A 13,987-nucleotide genomic window follows, 5' to 3' on the forward strand; every position below is an offset into this window, starting at 1 on the left:
AATTCAGAGGATAATTTACAAAGAGGATTGTATACATTAAATGAAATATTAAAAGATTTTGGGATGGAAATTTCAGCACAAAAATCAAAAGTAATGGCATTTTTAGGACAAGACCCAGTGAGAAGTAAGATAATACACAATAACCAATGCCTCGAACAAGTGCAAAATTTCAATTATCTGGGTTGTGAAATATCTTATCAAAATGAAAAAGATGTGAACAAGAAAATTACCAAATTTACACAAATTCTAGGAATAATAAACAATACATTAAAAGCTAAATTAGTACAGAAATCTACAAGAATAAAAATATATAATACACTAGCATTACCCACCCTTCTATACGGAAGCGAGATTTGGACATTAAAGAAAAAAGACATGAACAGAATCAAAGCAACGGAAATGAAATTTTTCAGGAGAACAGCAGGATATACTCTTTTAGACCGAAATAGGAATGAAGAAATTTTAGAACAATTAGAAGTAGAGTCAGTAGAAGAAAAAATCACCAGATACAAATTCAATTGGCTAGATCATGTAAGAAGAATGGAAAATTCAAGAATCCCGAAAATTATGATGCAATATAAACCTAGAGGACATCGTCGACCAGGAAGACCGTTAAGAAGACTGCTAGATGGGGCCGAAACAGGTCTACAGAGGCCTAATTCGTGAAGGATGATGATGATGATGATGATATAGACACAGTCTATCTCACTTGCAGTTCGTCGCACTCCTGATCGTTATCTTGATCGAGGATGTGATCGAGAGCGTGATCTCGATCCTCCGCCCGAACTAGGAGTGCGACGTTCTGGTGTTCTACTAGGCCTAGCATCCTCTGCTGTCACAGTAGCGATCTTCTTAGGAACGTAAGGCTTGATGTCAAGCTTACACGAGTCGTCTTACTCAGTAGTCTGAGTGGCAGCGTCTGCATACGTCTGGGTTGCGATCTCAATTCGCTTCCCAAGTATATTTGTAAGAGGTGGCGTTTGTGTGGTGGCATCGATTCCCTCTGTTGCTTTCTGCAGTACAGACACATAGGATCTTTCCATTGTCTTCTTTTCTTTATCTAAAATACGCTTACGTGCCTCCAAGAAGCTAATATTTTCCCGGACTCGAAGCTTTTGAATCGTCTTCTCCAGCATATACTTTGGGTAATTTTTCGAACTAGATGCGTGGTCCCCAGAACAATTCACACAGTGCTCGGCGCCGTCACATGGAGAATCCTTGTGGTCAGCACCGCCGCACTTTGAACATATGATATTGTTTGTGCAACGTTTTTGCCTATGTTCGAACCATTGGCACCTAGAGCACCGCATTGGGTTCGGCACATACGCTCGCACACCAACACGCTCATAACCAACAAGAGAGACGTCTCAAATGTGAGAAAGACTGTGCTCAGGGGTTCAGTCTGTCCATCCCTCTTACACAGTAAACTATAAGCCTTGGACAGGGACTGTTCCACCAGCTCTAGTTGGAGCTTTTCATCGGACATACGATCTAGAGAATCCGTATGCACAACTCCTCGTGTGGTGTTCATCAAGGAGTGTCCCTCATGACCGCAGCAGCTTTGCTTTCAACAGCGTCTCAATCTGTTTTGCAAATACAGTCTCAACGAGGAGACTGCCATTGCAGAGTCGAGTTGCATTTGTGACCTTGCCAACGAGTCCATCGAGTGCGCGTCTCACGTAGAATTTACAGATGTTTTTCATAGTTTTTTATGTTCCGTCCAAGTTGATACTAATAAACTTTGGAGGCGGCACTTTAACTGTTACTTTCTCAAGATTCAAGTCGATTGCCGTATTCGTCATATGACCACCAGAGTCGCATTGTGTTTTCCTAACTTTCGTTTCTTGTGTTGTTGTTTCTCTAATGAAGGGCCCCCTATACGGAACCGTGGGCGTCTACCCTGCCACCGGGACGGCATAAGAAAAAGACAGCTAAAAAGTTCTTTATGGTGTCTGCCGGCTATGAGGACCCACAGCCCGATCCCAAACAACCTACCTCACGCAAGTTACCCTTCAAAGTGATTATTACGCTCTTGATGGCAAATCTTACCGGAGGCGTTTCGCATTTTTATGCCCCTACTACAGGAATAAACGCCCGTGGCTCCCCACTCTACACTGAACACAACTGCCGGACTACTCAGCTAACTCTGACTTCACCCACCAAAGCCGGAGTAGTACGAGACCGCGCAACTTCAGGGGACTTGTGGTTGAGTACACTGCGATACCTATAATTCAGCTTTAACATGTTGGAGCGATATATTCGCCCAGGAGAGCAGAGTCGGTCACCGGGACGTCTAAATCGCCCCAGGCCCCCATTGGGGCTCTACGTGAGTGTACTTCAGCTCTGGTCCTGGCTCGGCACTTAAACTTGCATATAGGGGCAGTATGAAAGGTCCACTATTGCTTCGTTGCAGGGCGCCCTATCGGGCCACACAATTCGGAAGTCGCACTCGAAATGGTGGGACAGGACCACGGAGATAGGAAAGATCCCCACTGGTGAGACGGGAGTTATAAGCCTAAGAACCTTAACCTAAGAATGAATATAAATATCTAGAAGAGGAAGGAGTATGTGCCTCACCAGGCATTCGTAACAAATCCCGTCATGTAGGCGGACGTGTCAAATTCCTGACAGTGGGAATGAAAAGGTGAAAATGGCTGTGATGATGTGGTGGGCGTCCTGCATGCAACGCTGGCTGGCGAAGTGAAATATAGTGGTGAGAAAAGACGAGAGAATGAAAAGGGCTGTGTGGTGATAAGTCGAAAATTCGGCGAAAAGAGCACGAGACCCACCATTGCACATTGCACCCCCCGGTCCCCAACTTGGAGGAACCCACGTCGACCGGCTGCTGAAGGATATTGCTTCACGAAAGTGTATAACCAAAGAACTCAACTTTTAAATGAAGATATCAGCAATATTTCTAATCCTGTATTCAATCTATATAAATTAATTACAACACAAAACACCTCACTGCAACCAACATATACACTTCCCCACCCCTCCTCAAGTCATATGACGTGCATTAATGTAATATTCTGTGAACACGAAGTGAGCGTCAGTGTAGCCGAACCATGCACACAGCCACGTAAGTTTTCAACATCTACCATAGCTAATTATCTAATTTACCAAATGTTTCAGCCTGTTATCTGACACAAATTAATCGTTTTCACTGTTTCTCAATGGCTCGACTGACTCCTAGGCCATGTGATCTACTACTATAAGACAGTGTATAAATAATGCAACTTTGAGTCTACAATTTTATCCAAGAACATAACTTGTACTTTATTTTGTTCATGTACACTTATGCAATTGTCATAATGTATATATTTCAATGTGTAACTTATTTGTATTCCTTGTACCACAATTCAGTGCTGTAGCCTGTACATAATGTATTCATATTTGTTAATGTTATGTGATCTGAAGATGGCATGTATTGCAAAAAACGTTTATCACTCTGAAATAACAACGTAAATATTCAAACTATTGTATATTGTAACATTGATAAGCATATTCACGAATACTACCTATTTGTAATGAATATTATAAATCGGTATATAAGGCCTAAGATGATTTATTCGCACCGATGTACACCAATCTATAAGATTCCAAAATCTTTCTTACATGATATTGATAAAATTGTCCAGACAGGAGCTAAGGAATGCATGAATGTCCGAATCTTCGTGGCCTTGGTTTTTTTAATGCTGTATGGGAATTACACCTCCAACACTACAAAGAAGGCCTCTAAAAAGTAATGGCGAACATCTTCATTTCACCAGGAATGTTGAAACTGGGAAGCAAGAAGCTCTTTCACAATTAAACATTTCCAACAGCGCAGAAGCACGTTCAGTGACAGAACGAAGTTTAAGATCTGAGTAATGGCGGATATCGTTTGATAATTGGTCTCGCCTTTCACATAAACGTAAAACTCTGGCAACTTACAGTGAAAATCGAAAATAAAACTCTTGGTCCTCAGAGTGGATCATTGCCATAAAGATGTCCACAAACATTGCAGCAGCAAAATCGTTTCTTCCAAGATCAATATGAAACCCTTGAGCATGTTTTGTGTTATTGCTATAAAGAAGTATTACAAAGGATCAATCGCCATTATAAAGTGTGGAACTTCATAGCAATCACTGTTCGGAAGGCAAAGCGGGATGTTTACGAAGAAATGCACTGCTTTGCTAAGAAAGGGTCAACCAGGAGAAGTAACATTATAGCCATCGATTGCCGGAATCAAAGAAGCCTTGTTGTTGACCCCACTCTCTGGTTTCAGAATGATGATCACCAGAGCAATAATGTTAATGACGAAAAGAAGTCTACTTACAATCCATGTATCCCTCACTGTAGCGAGATACAAAATGAATATTAATCAATGAAAAGTTATTTTTTTTTTTTTTTTTTGGCCTTAGGGGAACTTTATTTTAATTAACTAAAATCATCCCCCTATCTCTTAAATTTTCTGATGAGGACATTAACAAAATTTGCCTAATGGCATTGGGAGATTCTTTGCCCATTTTACACAATCACTTGTATAACACTACATAGTATTATGTATTGTATTGTATTATATTTGATTGCCAACATTTGCATCCATGTAATGTGGACCTCACAATTTTTGTATCCACTGCCACAATTACGTTCATTACAGATATACCTTATATAGACGCTCTTTAAATTGACCATTATTTCCATTAAAAAACCTAAGAACTTGATTTAGATCATTCGCCAATTTTCACCTTTAAAAACTTTACAACTTGATTTAGATCATCCTAAATTGCCACTTATACGACTTTGTTCTTGATTTTCAGTACACTTATATCGAACACATACTGTTTCTGATAATACGTGTTACTAAAACATACTACCCCATTGTCCAATAAGTTCATTATTATGTCTGTTTGTTGTATGCAATTCCTTTTTCAGATCTCACTTACTATCCTAGCTAGCCTCCTCTGCCAGACTCCTCACCTATTTTCATTATCTCTCTCGTTATACTTAACTTCCTATTACACTTCTCTAATTCATTCAGAATTGACATTTTTATCACTCTGTTCTTGATTTTCAGATCACTTAGACTATATCGAACACACACTGTTTCTAATAATACTTGATACTAACACTTATTACACCATTGTCCAATATGCTCGTTATTGTGTCTGTTTCATGTGTACCTTTCATTTTCCGATCTCAGATATTATATTACGCCATCCTAGCTAGCCTCCTCCCTCATACTCCTTACCTATTTTATTAGATATCGAACACACACTGTTTCTAATAATACTTGATACTAACACTTATTACACCATTGTCCAATATGTTCGTTATTATGTCTGTTTCATGTGTACCTTTCATTTTCCGATCTCACTAATTTTCTACATATTATACTACGCCATCCTAGCTAGCCTCCTCTCCCATACTCTTTACCTATTTTATTAGACTATATCGAACACACACATAGTATTATGTAATTAAATTCAGTTATTCTCCAATGCACTTTCACTTTTCTCAGCAAATGAAAATATATTTTATTTGTTAGTTTACTCTCCTCAAATAGAATTGTGCTTTTGTATTCTGGATCCTAGTGGTGAACGTAGATGTCCAACAAAAACTTGGCTCAGTCGCTTGAGGGGCTTGCCTACCGACCCAGAGTTGCGCTCGGACACGGATTCGATTTCTGCTTGGTTGATTTTTCTCTGAGGTTTTCCCACCCGTAAGGCAAATGTCAGGTAATCTGTGCTGATTCGTCGACCTAATCTCGCCAAATACCATCTCGCTGTCACTAATACTATCGACACAAAATAACGTATTTGATAGAGTCGTTTAATAACCAAGTAAAATTAGACATAAATATAATTTTATAAATATTTTTTTTACGTCCATACTGAATTGAAGTCATTATGTAATGATCATCTGTATTGAAGTGACATTCATTTCGATACAGATTTCTTATTTAATTAAATACTATTGTTTTCGAGGTGTTAAATGTTTTATGTAAAGTGATTTTGGAGGTAATAAAATACTCCTCACTTTTATAGCTTTCTCCATTATTCCCATTTATTCAAAATTATTTGAATGGGACATTATTCAATAATTTTTATATTTCATTTAACGTTAAATCTTACAACAAAATCGTTTGAATCGGGCATTATTCAATAATTTTTATATTTCATTTAACGTTAAATCTTACAACAAACTTGTTTGAATCGGACATTATTCAATAGTTTTTATATTTCATTTAACGTTAAATCTTACAACAAAATTGTTTGAATCGGACATTATTCAATAATTTTTATATTTCATTTGACGTTAAATCTTACAACAAAATTGTTTGAATCGGACATTATTCAATAATTTTTATATTTCATTTGACGTTAAATCTTACATAAAGGAACAGTAATTTCATTTATTTATTTTGTTACCTTTAGAAAGTGCAATTAAGTATCATTTGCATTCTTTTGTTTGCTACTGTCTCAAACCATATCCATACTTCCATATTGACAATATGTAGTGGTACGTATCTAAACATTTATTATTTTAATTTTCAATTAATTAATTTTTCTAACCTTATTACAGGTCATAGAAAAACAGTTGTATGTAATTCTCATAAAATGAGACACTCCTGTAGTTTTCAACACGAGCGTCGAAACCGACTCTGGCACTTGTGTCTCAGTACAATCGAAGATACAACTCTTGGTCCTCATAATTAATTAAATAATAAATGTATAATTATACATATAATGCTTATATTTTGTTCTCACCACATTGATTATAGTGGAGACTAATACATTTTTATATTCATTTCAGCATAGCGAATAGTGTTGAGAAGATTGTGTCCCATGAATGCTCTGGCATCGACTGTGAGGAAGACGAACTGATGCAGTGTGGTAGCCACAGACTCCATGCTTCCGATATCAGTGAGCCACAGTGTAAGTCTGTTAAGTGTATTGTATGCAACAAGGTTTTTGTAACACCGGAATCTTTGGAACACCATTTCCATACACATACAACCAAAAATTCCTACAAATGCGAAGTCTGTGGGAAGAGTTTCTTGAAATTGAGCGATAAAAAGAAACATGAACTCCGACATACAGCAGACGTACCATTTCATTGCGAATTATTTGGAAAATCTTTCTCAAAATTGGGGAACCTGAAAATACATACACGCATACACATAGGCGAAAGGGCATTCAAATGCGAAGTGTGTAAAAAGTGTTTCTCAAAAAAGTCAAGTTTAGAAAAGCATTCACTAATTCACAGAGGCGAAAGGTCCTTTAAATGTAATGTTTCTGGAAAGTGTTACTTCGAATCGGGTAATCTCAAAATTCATTCTCGGCTACACACGGACGAGAGAAAATTAAAATGTGATGAATGTGGAAAGTGTTTCTCAAAGAGAACAGTTTTAAAAAGACATATCCTGATACACACAGGCGAAAGACCGTTCAAATGTGATGTCTGTGGAATGTGTTTCACAGAATCTACGCATTTAAAGACACATGCACGCATACACACTGGCGAAAGGCCATTTAAATGTGACCTTTGTGGTAACTCTTTCTCAAGGAGAGCTGGTTTAAAAACTCATGTTCGCATACACACTGGAGAGAGGCCATTCAAATGTGATGTTTGTGGAATGTGTTTCTCACAATCTTCAATTTTAAAGAGACATGCACGAATACATTCAGGCGAAAGGCCTTTCAAATGTGAAGTTTGTGGAATGTGTTTCTCAGAATCTTCAGTTTTAAAGAGACATGCACGCATACACACTGGAGAAAGGCCATTCAAATGTGATGACTGTGGAATGTGTTTCTCACAATCCTCAGTTTTAAAGAGACATGCACGTATACACACAGGCGAAAGGCCATTCAAATGTAATGTCTGTGGGATTAGTTTTTCAGAAGCTACAGTTTTGAAGAGACATGCACGCATACATACAGGAGAAAAGCCATTCAAGTGTGATTACTGTGGAATGTGTTTTTCACAATCTCCAGTTTTAAAGAGACATGCACGCATACACACAGGTGAGAGGCCCTTCAAATGCAATGTTTGTGGAAAGTGTTTCTTCGAAGCGAGTAAACTGAAGAATCATTCGTGGTTACACACGGGCGAGAGACCATTTAAATGTAATGAATGTGGAAAGTCTTTCTCATTGAAGCCAATTTTAAGAAGGCATGCACTCATACATAGGCAAAGGGCTATTCAAATATGATGTCTGTGGAAAGTGTTTCTATGTATCCGCAAATCTCAAGACTCAATTTGTCTAGATTCAGGCGAGACACCACTGAAATGTGATGACTGGAAATTGTTTCTGAAGGAGGGCAGAAATAAAGATCATACACACAGACAAAAATCCATTTAAATGTGATGTCTCTGGAAAATATTTTCAGTCTCGTGTTACCTAAAGATTCACTCCCGTCTACACACGGGTAAGGGACTATGTAACTGAGATTAATGTTGTAAAAATGTTTGAGTCGGAAAGTCTAAAAATGAAATACACTCCTACACACTGCCGAAAGGACTGTCACATGAGGGGTTCAGAAACAAAGGAGAAGAAGTGATATTTCTAAGAACAGGGCACGCTAAAACATTTAAAATTTTGTGGCAAACGGATACATCTTTCAACCACATCACATTCTAAAATTAAATTAAAAAATTCACGGCATTTACGAAATCTTAAGTACTTTCAACCGCATTTTTCTCACAAATAACTTAAGTGCACTTAAACCTCTGTGTTTCCGACCCCTCAAATGTGATATTTGGAAAATGTTTCACACATAAAGATAAGCTGATAAAGCACTTACACCGATGTTAATGTATATTTATTGTCTAAATTTCTGCACATGTACGCTGAGAATTTTTGGATTAATGGACTGTTTGAGCATGGCTGTTATTTGGGGAAATACAGAAATAGGAAACGAGTTCGCGTCAGCATTTATATTTTAGTATTTACATATTTACTAAAAGCGAAAATAACAGGAAAGAACCTTAAAAAATAATTCCTCTCTGACGTCGTTACTTCCCCATCATATGCTTAGGAAATTTCTTGTTAACTCTGAGGTGTGATTGCTAGCAATTTCTTATCTGATTTTCTTTTAAACTAAGAACAATTAGTCACAATGATCGCAACTAGTATCATACAAATATAAGGCACTTGCTAACAAATGATCTCGCAAACTAACTACAAGCAGCTATTGCACATGCAGTGTACTGCCTTATTGAGCAGATTCTCATAGTATGCAGTCGGCCCGTACCTCAATGTCATTGTACATACTCACATTCATGACTTAAGATTTGTGAAAGTGTTTTGTCGCCATGCTGTGTCACAAATTCGAATAAATATATTATAAATGTTTGTACATACAGAATTTTAGTGTTTAAGACAGTAACAATACAAATTCGCTTTTATAGTCTGCATCAACTGCATATGCACTTCGAGGTCAATGCATAGTTGCCGTTTCGGTTCAGTCATAAGATATTCACAGAAAGAAAATATCCAGCGAACTTTATGCACAACGTGCTATACCCCTGAATGAAAACATTGACCTATAATATATTTTTTACTACAGAAGTGACACCTGCATAAAATAGATTAATTCCTAGTACAGTATAACCGTCCTTGAAGAAATGTACCCGTTATGAAAACACTGACGCCTAATTTTAAGGAAAAATTGTTCCGATCCCCTTCTGGGACCCTTCGATTACCACACGAATGCTTTACCAACTGAGCTACCCCAGAAACTGTACACGACACTGTCAAAACTTACAAACTTCTAGGGGTTGTAGAAGGGACTAAGTAGATAAAGTTTTGGTTAGCAATCCATGTCCGGAAATGTATCGTTTCGATGCAAAATAAGTTTGAAGATCGATTCGATTTAAAATCTCCCGTTTCACGGTACGCAAACAATATGGGCTGAGGGCGAGTTCTACAGTCCCCTGATATCGTGCCTTCTCTGTTTACAATCAGTTCTACAGAGTCGATTTTCACATCAGTTGTGATTCAGTCATTGAGGAGTACAGGACGAGACACTAGTCCTCTGCTATTGTGTCTTTTCTGTTTACAATCAGTTCTACAGAGTCGGTTTTCACATCAGTTGTGATTCAGTCATTGAGGACTACAGGACGAGACAATAGTCCTCTGCTATCGTGTCTTTTCTGTTTAAAATGAGTTCTACGGAGTCGGCTTTGACATCAGTTGTGATTCAGTCATTGAGCAGTACAGGACGAGACAGCACTACCCTGACATCGTCTGTCTCGTCCTATACTGCTCAATGACTGAATCATAACTGATGTAAAAGCAGACTCCGTAGAACTGATTGTAAACAGAAGACACAAGATAACAGGGGGCTGCAGAAGTCGTCCTCAGCCCATTTTGTTTGCGTTCCGTCCGTGAAGCAGGAGATTTTAAATCGAATCGATCTTCAAACTTATTTTGGATCGAAATGACACATTTCCGGACATGGGTTCCAAATCAAAACTTTATCTACTTAGTCCCCTCTACAACCCCTAGAAGTTTGTAATAGGAATTATGAAACACTCTGGTATGGTTTTAGGGCTCCGAGGAATCAGTGAAAGTTCTGATAATACAAAAGTATGTTCCATTATTCTTCCATCTACGTGTATTTTTGCTTTACAACTCCGGGATTTTCACTGGAGTAATGAAACTGATGGAATTCAGATATTGAAAATGGTTCTTACTGAGAAGATGGGGTTCCTCTCTTCCAGAGAATATGTGTTCTTGCGATAATGGTGAGCCCAACATTCTTTAAAATCAATATTTCAGTTCTTTCTAGAATTGTAACTTTAAAGTTATTTTTGAACTAGATTGTCCTTTTCAATTTCCTTTTCATACCGCCAAAATCACGGTCGCAGGGGAGGAATAAATGACCCCTCATGGGGAAGTAATTTGTGGTCATTTCAAACCTCCCCTGTGCTAGGGAAAATTGTATTTAATATACAATGTTACAAATTATAAATAAAAGTTATTTTAAATTAACTGATGGTAAATCTTATGCATGGGCTTCCAATCTAAGAATCTAAAATATTGAGAAACCCCACAAGTCCTGAACATGTGTGGTTTCTTGGAGAAAAGTTTTCCGGGCTATGAGGCCGTGGTCTGTTGGTTGTGTGACCAAACGTTTCGTTCACTGCTGCGGTGAACATCTTCAGTGGTGTATATTGCTGGTGCGGCTGGTTCTACTGTGCGTGCCAATTACAGTCTCCGCTGGCTGCATCGTTGTATATATAGTGTGGGAGGGGCGGCTTGCTGTTGTCGCCTTGGTCTGAGTTCGAATGTGCTTCGTGGGCGGGCTTGCTGTTGCCTACGCGATCCGCGTCCGGGGTTGTGTTGTTTGATTGTGCTACACGGGCGGGTTTGATGTTGGTTTTTCTTAATGCCGGATACCAGGCCTTGTTAACCTTGAGGCCTTCCTCTTTGCGATTGAAATTGTTCTTGTGTTTATATATTTCAATCGCCTCTCGGTGTAGTCTCGCGTAGAAATGTGTTGTGTCGCTGAGTGTATCAGTGTCTTCGAACCTAATTTTATGTTCGCCTTCCAGATAAGCATGTTCAGCTGCGGCCGACTTATCTGCGTGGCCAAGGCAGCAGTTCCTTCTGTGTTCAGAGATCCGAGTCTTGAAACTCCGCTGTGTCGTCCCTATGTAAACTGACCCACATGAACACGGGATCCTGTAGACCCCCGTAGATGACAATCTGTCACGTTTGTCCTTGGCTGAGCGTAGGCTGTTGCGCATCTGCTTGGTGGGCAGGTTGAGGATCTTCCTTATCCGGTCCGTGACTTGCTTGTAATAGGGTAAGAACACTGTGCCTCTCTTCGTATGGTCTTGGCCTGACTCCGGTGATGTCTTCTTTCCCAGTTTCAAGGCTCTTTTTATCTCTGCCATGGCGTGGTCATTAGCGGTTAGAGCTGATTGTAGGTGGTGGATTTCTTGGTCTATATGTTGGGGGTGAGAAGCCCGTATGGCTCGGTTGAAGAGGGTTTTAATCATTGCCCGCTTCTGCCGGGGATGATGATTGGAATCTTTGTGTAGATATCTATCCGTGTGTGTGGGTTTCCTGTAAACCTTGTGGCCGAGGGCGCCATTTTCTTGTCTGTAAACCAGTACGTCGAAGAAGGGTAACTGGCCATCCTTCTCTATTTCCATGGTGAACTGTATTTGTTCATTTTGACTATTTAGGTGTAATAAGAAGTCTTTGAGTGTCCGTCTTCCATGTTTCCAGATCACGAAGGTATCGTCCACGTATCTGTACCAGCAGCTAGGCTTCAATGTTGCCGTTTCTAGGGTTGCCTCCTCAAAAGCTTCCATGTAGAAGTTCGCTATCACAGGACTTAGTGGACTCCCCATGGCTACTCCGTCGGTTTGTTCATAAAACTTGTGTTCCCACTGAAAATATGTAGTGGTTAGGACGTGTAGAACTAGCTGCACCAGCAATCTACACCACTGAAGATGTTCACGCAGCAGTGAACGAAACGTTTGGTCACACAACCAATGGACCACGGCCTCATAGCCCGGAAAACTTTTCTCCTAATGACGCTGCCCGTGAAAGCCTACATTCTAATATATATCTGTGTGGTTTCTCTTCATATTGGAAATAAGTTGAACTGAATTCTGGCATAGAGTATGATGGAAGATGTAGTGTCTCTCTTCAGAATGATGTGTCTTGGTATGTAGAATACAAAATGGCATGTAACTCAATTTCGTAAAAATGTGGACATGTGGGGTTTCTCAATATTCTCATCCATTGTTTCAGTACACAGCTTTGTCACGTGACCTGCTTTGTTGATATCTGGTGACTAATGCAACATTCAAAAGATGGCCGTATTAGGTTTTAGGAAATAATGCTACGTCAACCCAATCAAAAATCGGCCAGCAAGCCAAAAAAACATTCAAGCAAACAACTACCAGAAAATATACATAACAAAATTTGTTTAGTTACTGATTAGTATTATCAATAGCCTATAAAATTCTACAAATTGCATTCCTTTAGATTAAAATTATGAAAATTCCGGGGGTTGGAGGAGATCCAATGGTCTGAGGACAAATTCCACTCCCAGCGCCATCTCTTGAATTCATCACTGAATATAAGTTACAGTCGACGGCAATTTGGAAGGCGGTAGTCTGCTAGTGTTTGCGTCGAGAAAGACAGATAGAGAGGGCAAGGCAATGTATAACATTGCCACATCATACTTCACGCGCACGTGCGATTCAAACAGCACAAGACAGAATTCAAATTATCAAAAGACAATAATGACCTTAGCCGTTGATTACTGTAAGCATGACACCAAACAAACCCCGTTTCCTTCACTAGCAATATTCTTTGCACGGTTCTCAATCCCACACCACATGCTTCTGCAGTCGTTTCTTGCACGTTGGCAACGTTGCAGCATCAAGATGGCCGGCAGCGTTGTGTTCGTCAACGTTTTTAAAATAATTATACACCTTAATCAATATTTTCTGCACCTGCCTGTGCAATACTTGTTTTTTTACAGTCTCTTCTTCCATTTATTTATCTTAAACACACAGTAATTATACTTATTCAATGTACTGAAACACTCACACGTGAACAAACGAACTTGGGAAGTACTTGTAACAGACTGATTCCGATTGGTTCTGCTGTACTAGCTTGTGACGTCACATGCCAGAAATGCTACGGCGCATATAGCAGCCAACCGTCTTCTGAACTGCCGTCTAGTCTAGACTTACATAGTATACAGTGTAACTAGCTATAGCCTGTCATGACGGTAGTCTTTTATTTTAATATTTCACACATGACCATATTACATGGTTTTTCAAGGCGGCAATTCCTAAAATATAGCGGAAAACAAAATTTAACCCATTTATGCCCAGATTATTATTTTTTTTTATTTTCGCTTCCCACAATATGTTAAATGAGTCAGAGGGACGTTGTAAGCATGAAGAACTATGAAAATACTGATTTTGTTACTTCGGTAAAAATTTATGGGGTGGGTCGATAACG

At 39.1% G+C, this 13,987-nt stretch overlaps 1 protein-coding gene across 2 annotated transcripts in view; it reads left to right on the forward strand.

The window, feature by feature from the left end:
• LOC138692638 (zinc finger protein 83-like) overlaps window positions 1-9,217 on the forward strand; it is a 41,236-nt gene extending 32,019 nt beyond the window's left edge. The window contains exon 6 of one of the 2 annotated variants that reach the window (XM_069815706.1): window positions 6,802-9,217. In XM_069815706.1, coding sequence (XP_069671807.1) covers window positions 6,802-8,200 — 1,399 coding nt within the window. In that variant the 3' untranslated portion in view covers window positions 8,201-9,217. The remainder of the gene's footprint in view (window positions 1-6,801) is intronic. The other variant, XM_069815709.1, reaches the window with a different exon arrangement.
• The last annotated feature ends 4,770 nt before the right edge of the window (window positions 9,218-13,987 follow it).

This window comes from Periplaneta americana, chromosome 17 (genome assembly GCF_040183065.1).
Source record: "Periplaneta americana isolate PAMFEO1 chromosome 17, P.americana_PAMFEO1_priV1, whole genome shotgun sequence".
Lineage (NCBI taxonomy): Eukaryota > Metazoa > Arthropoda > Insecta > Blattodea > Blattidae > Periplaneta > Periplaneta americana.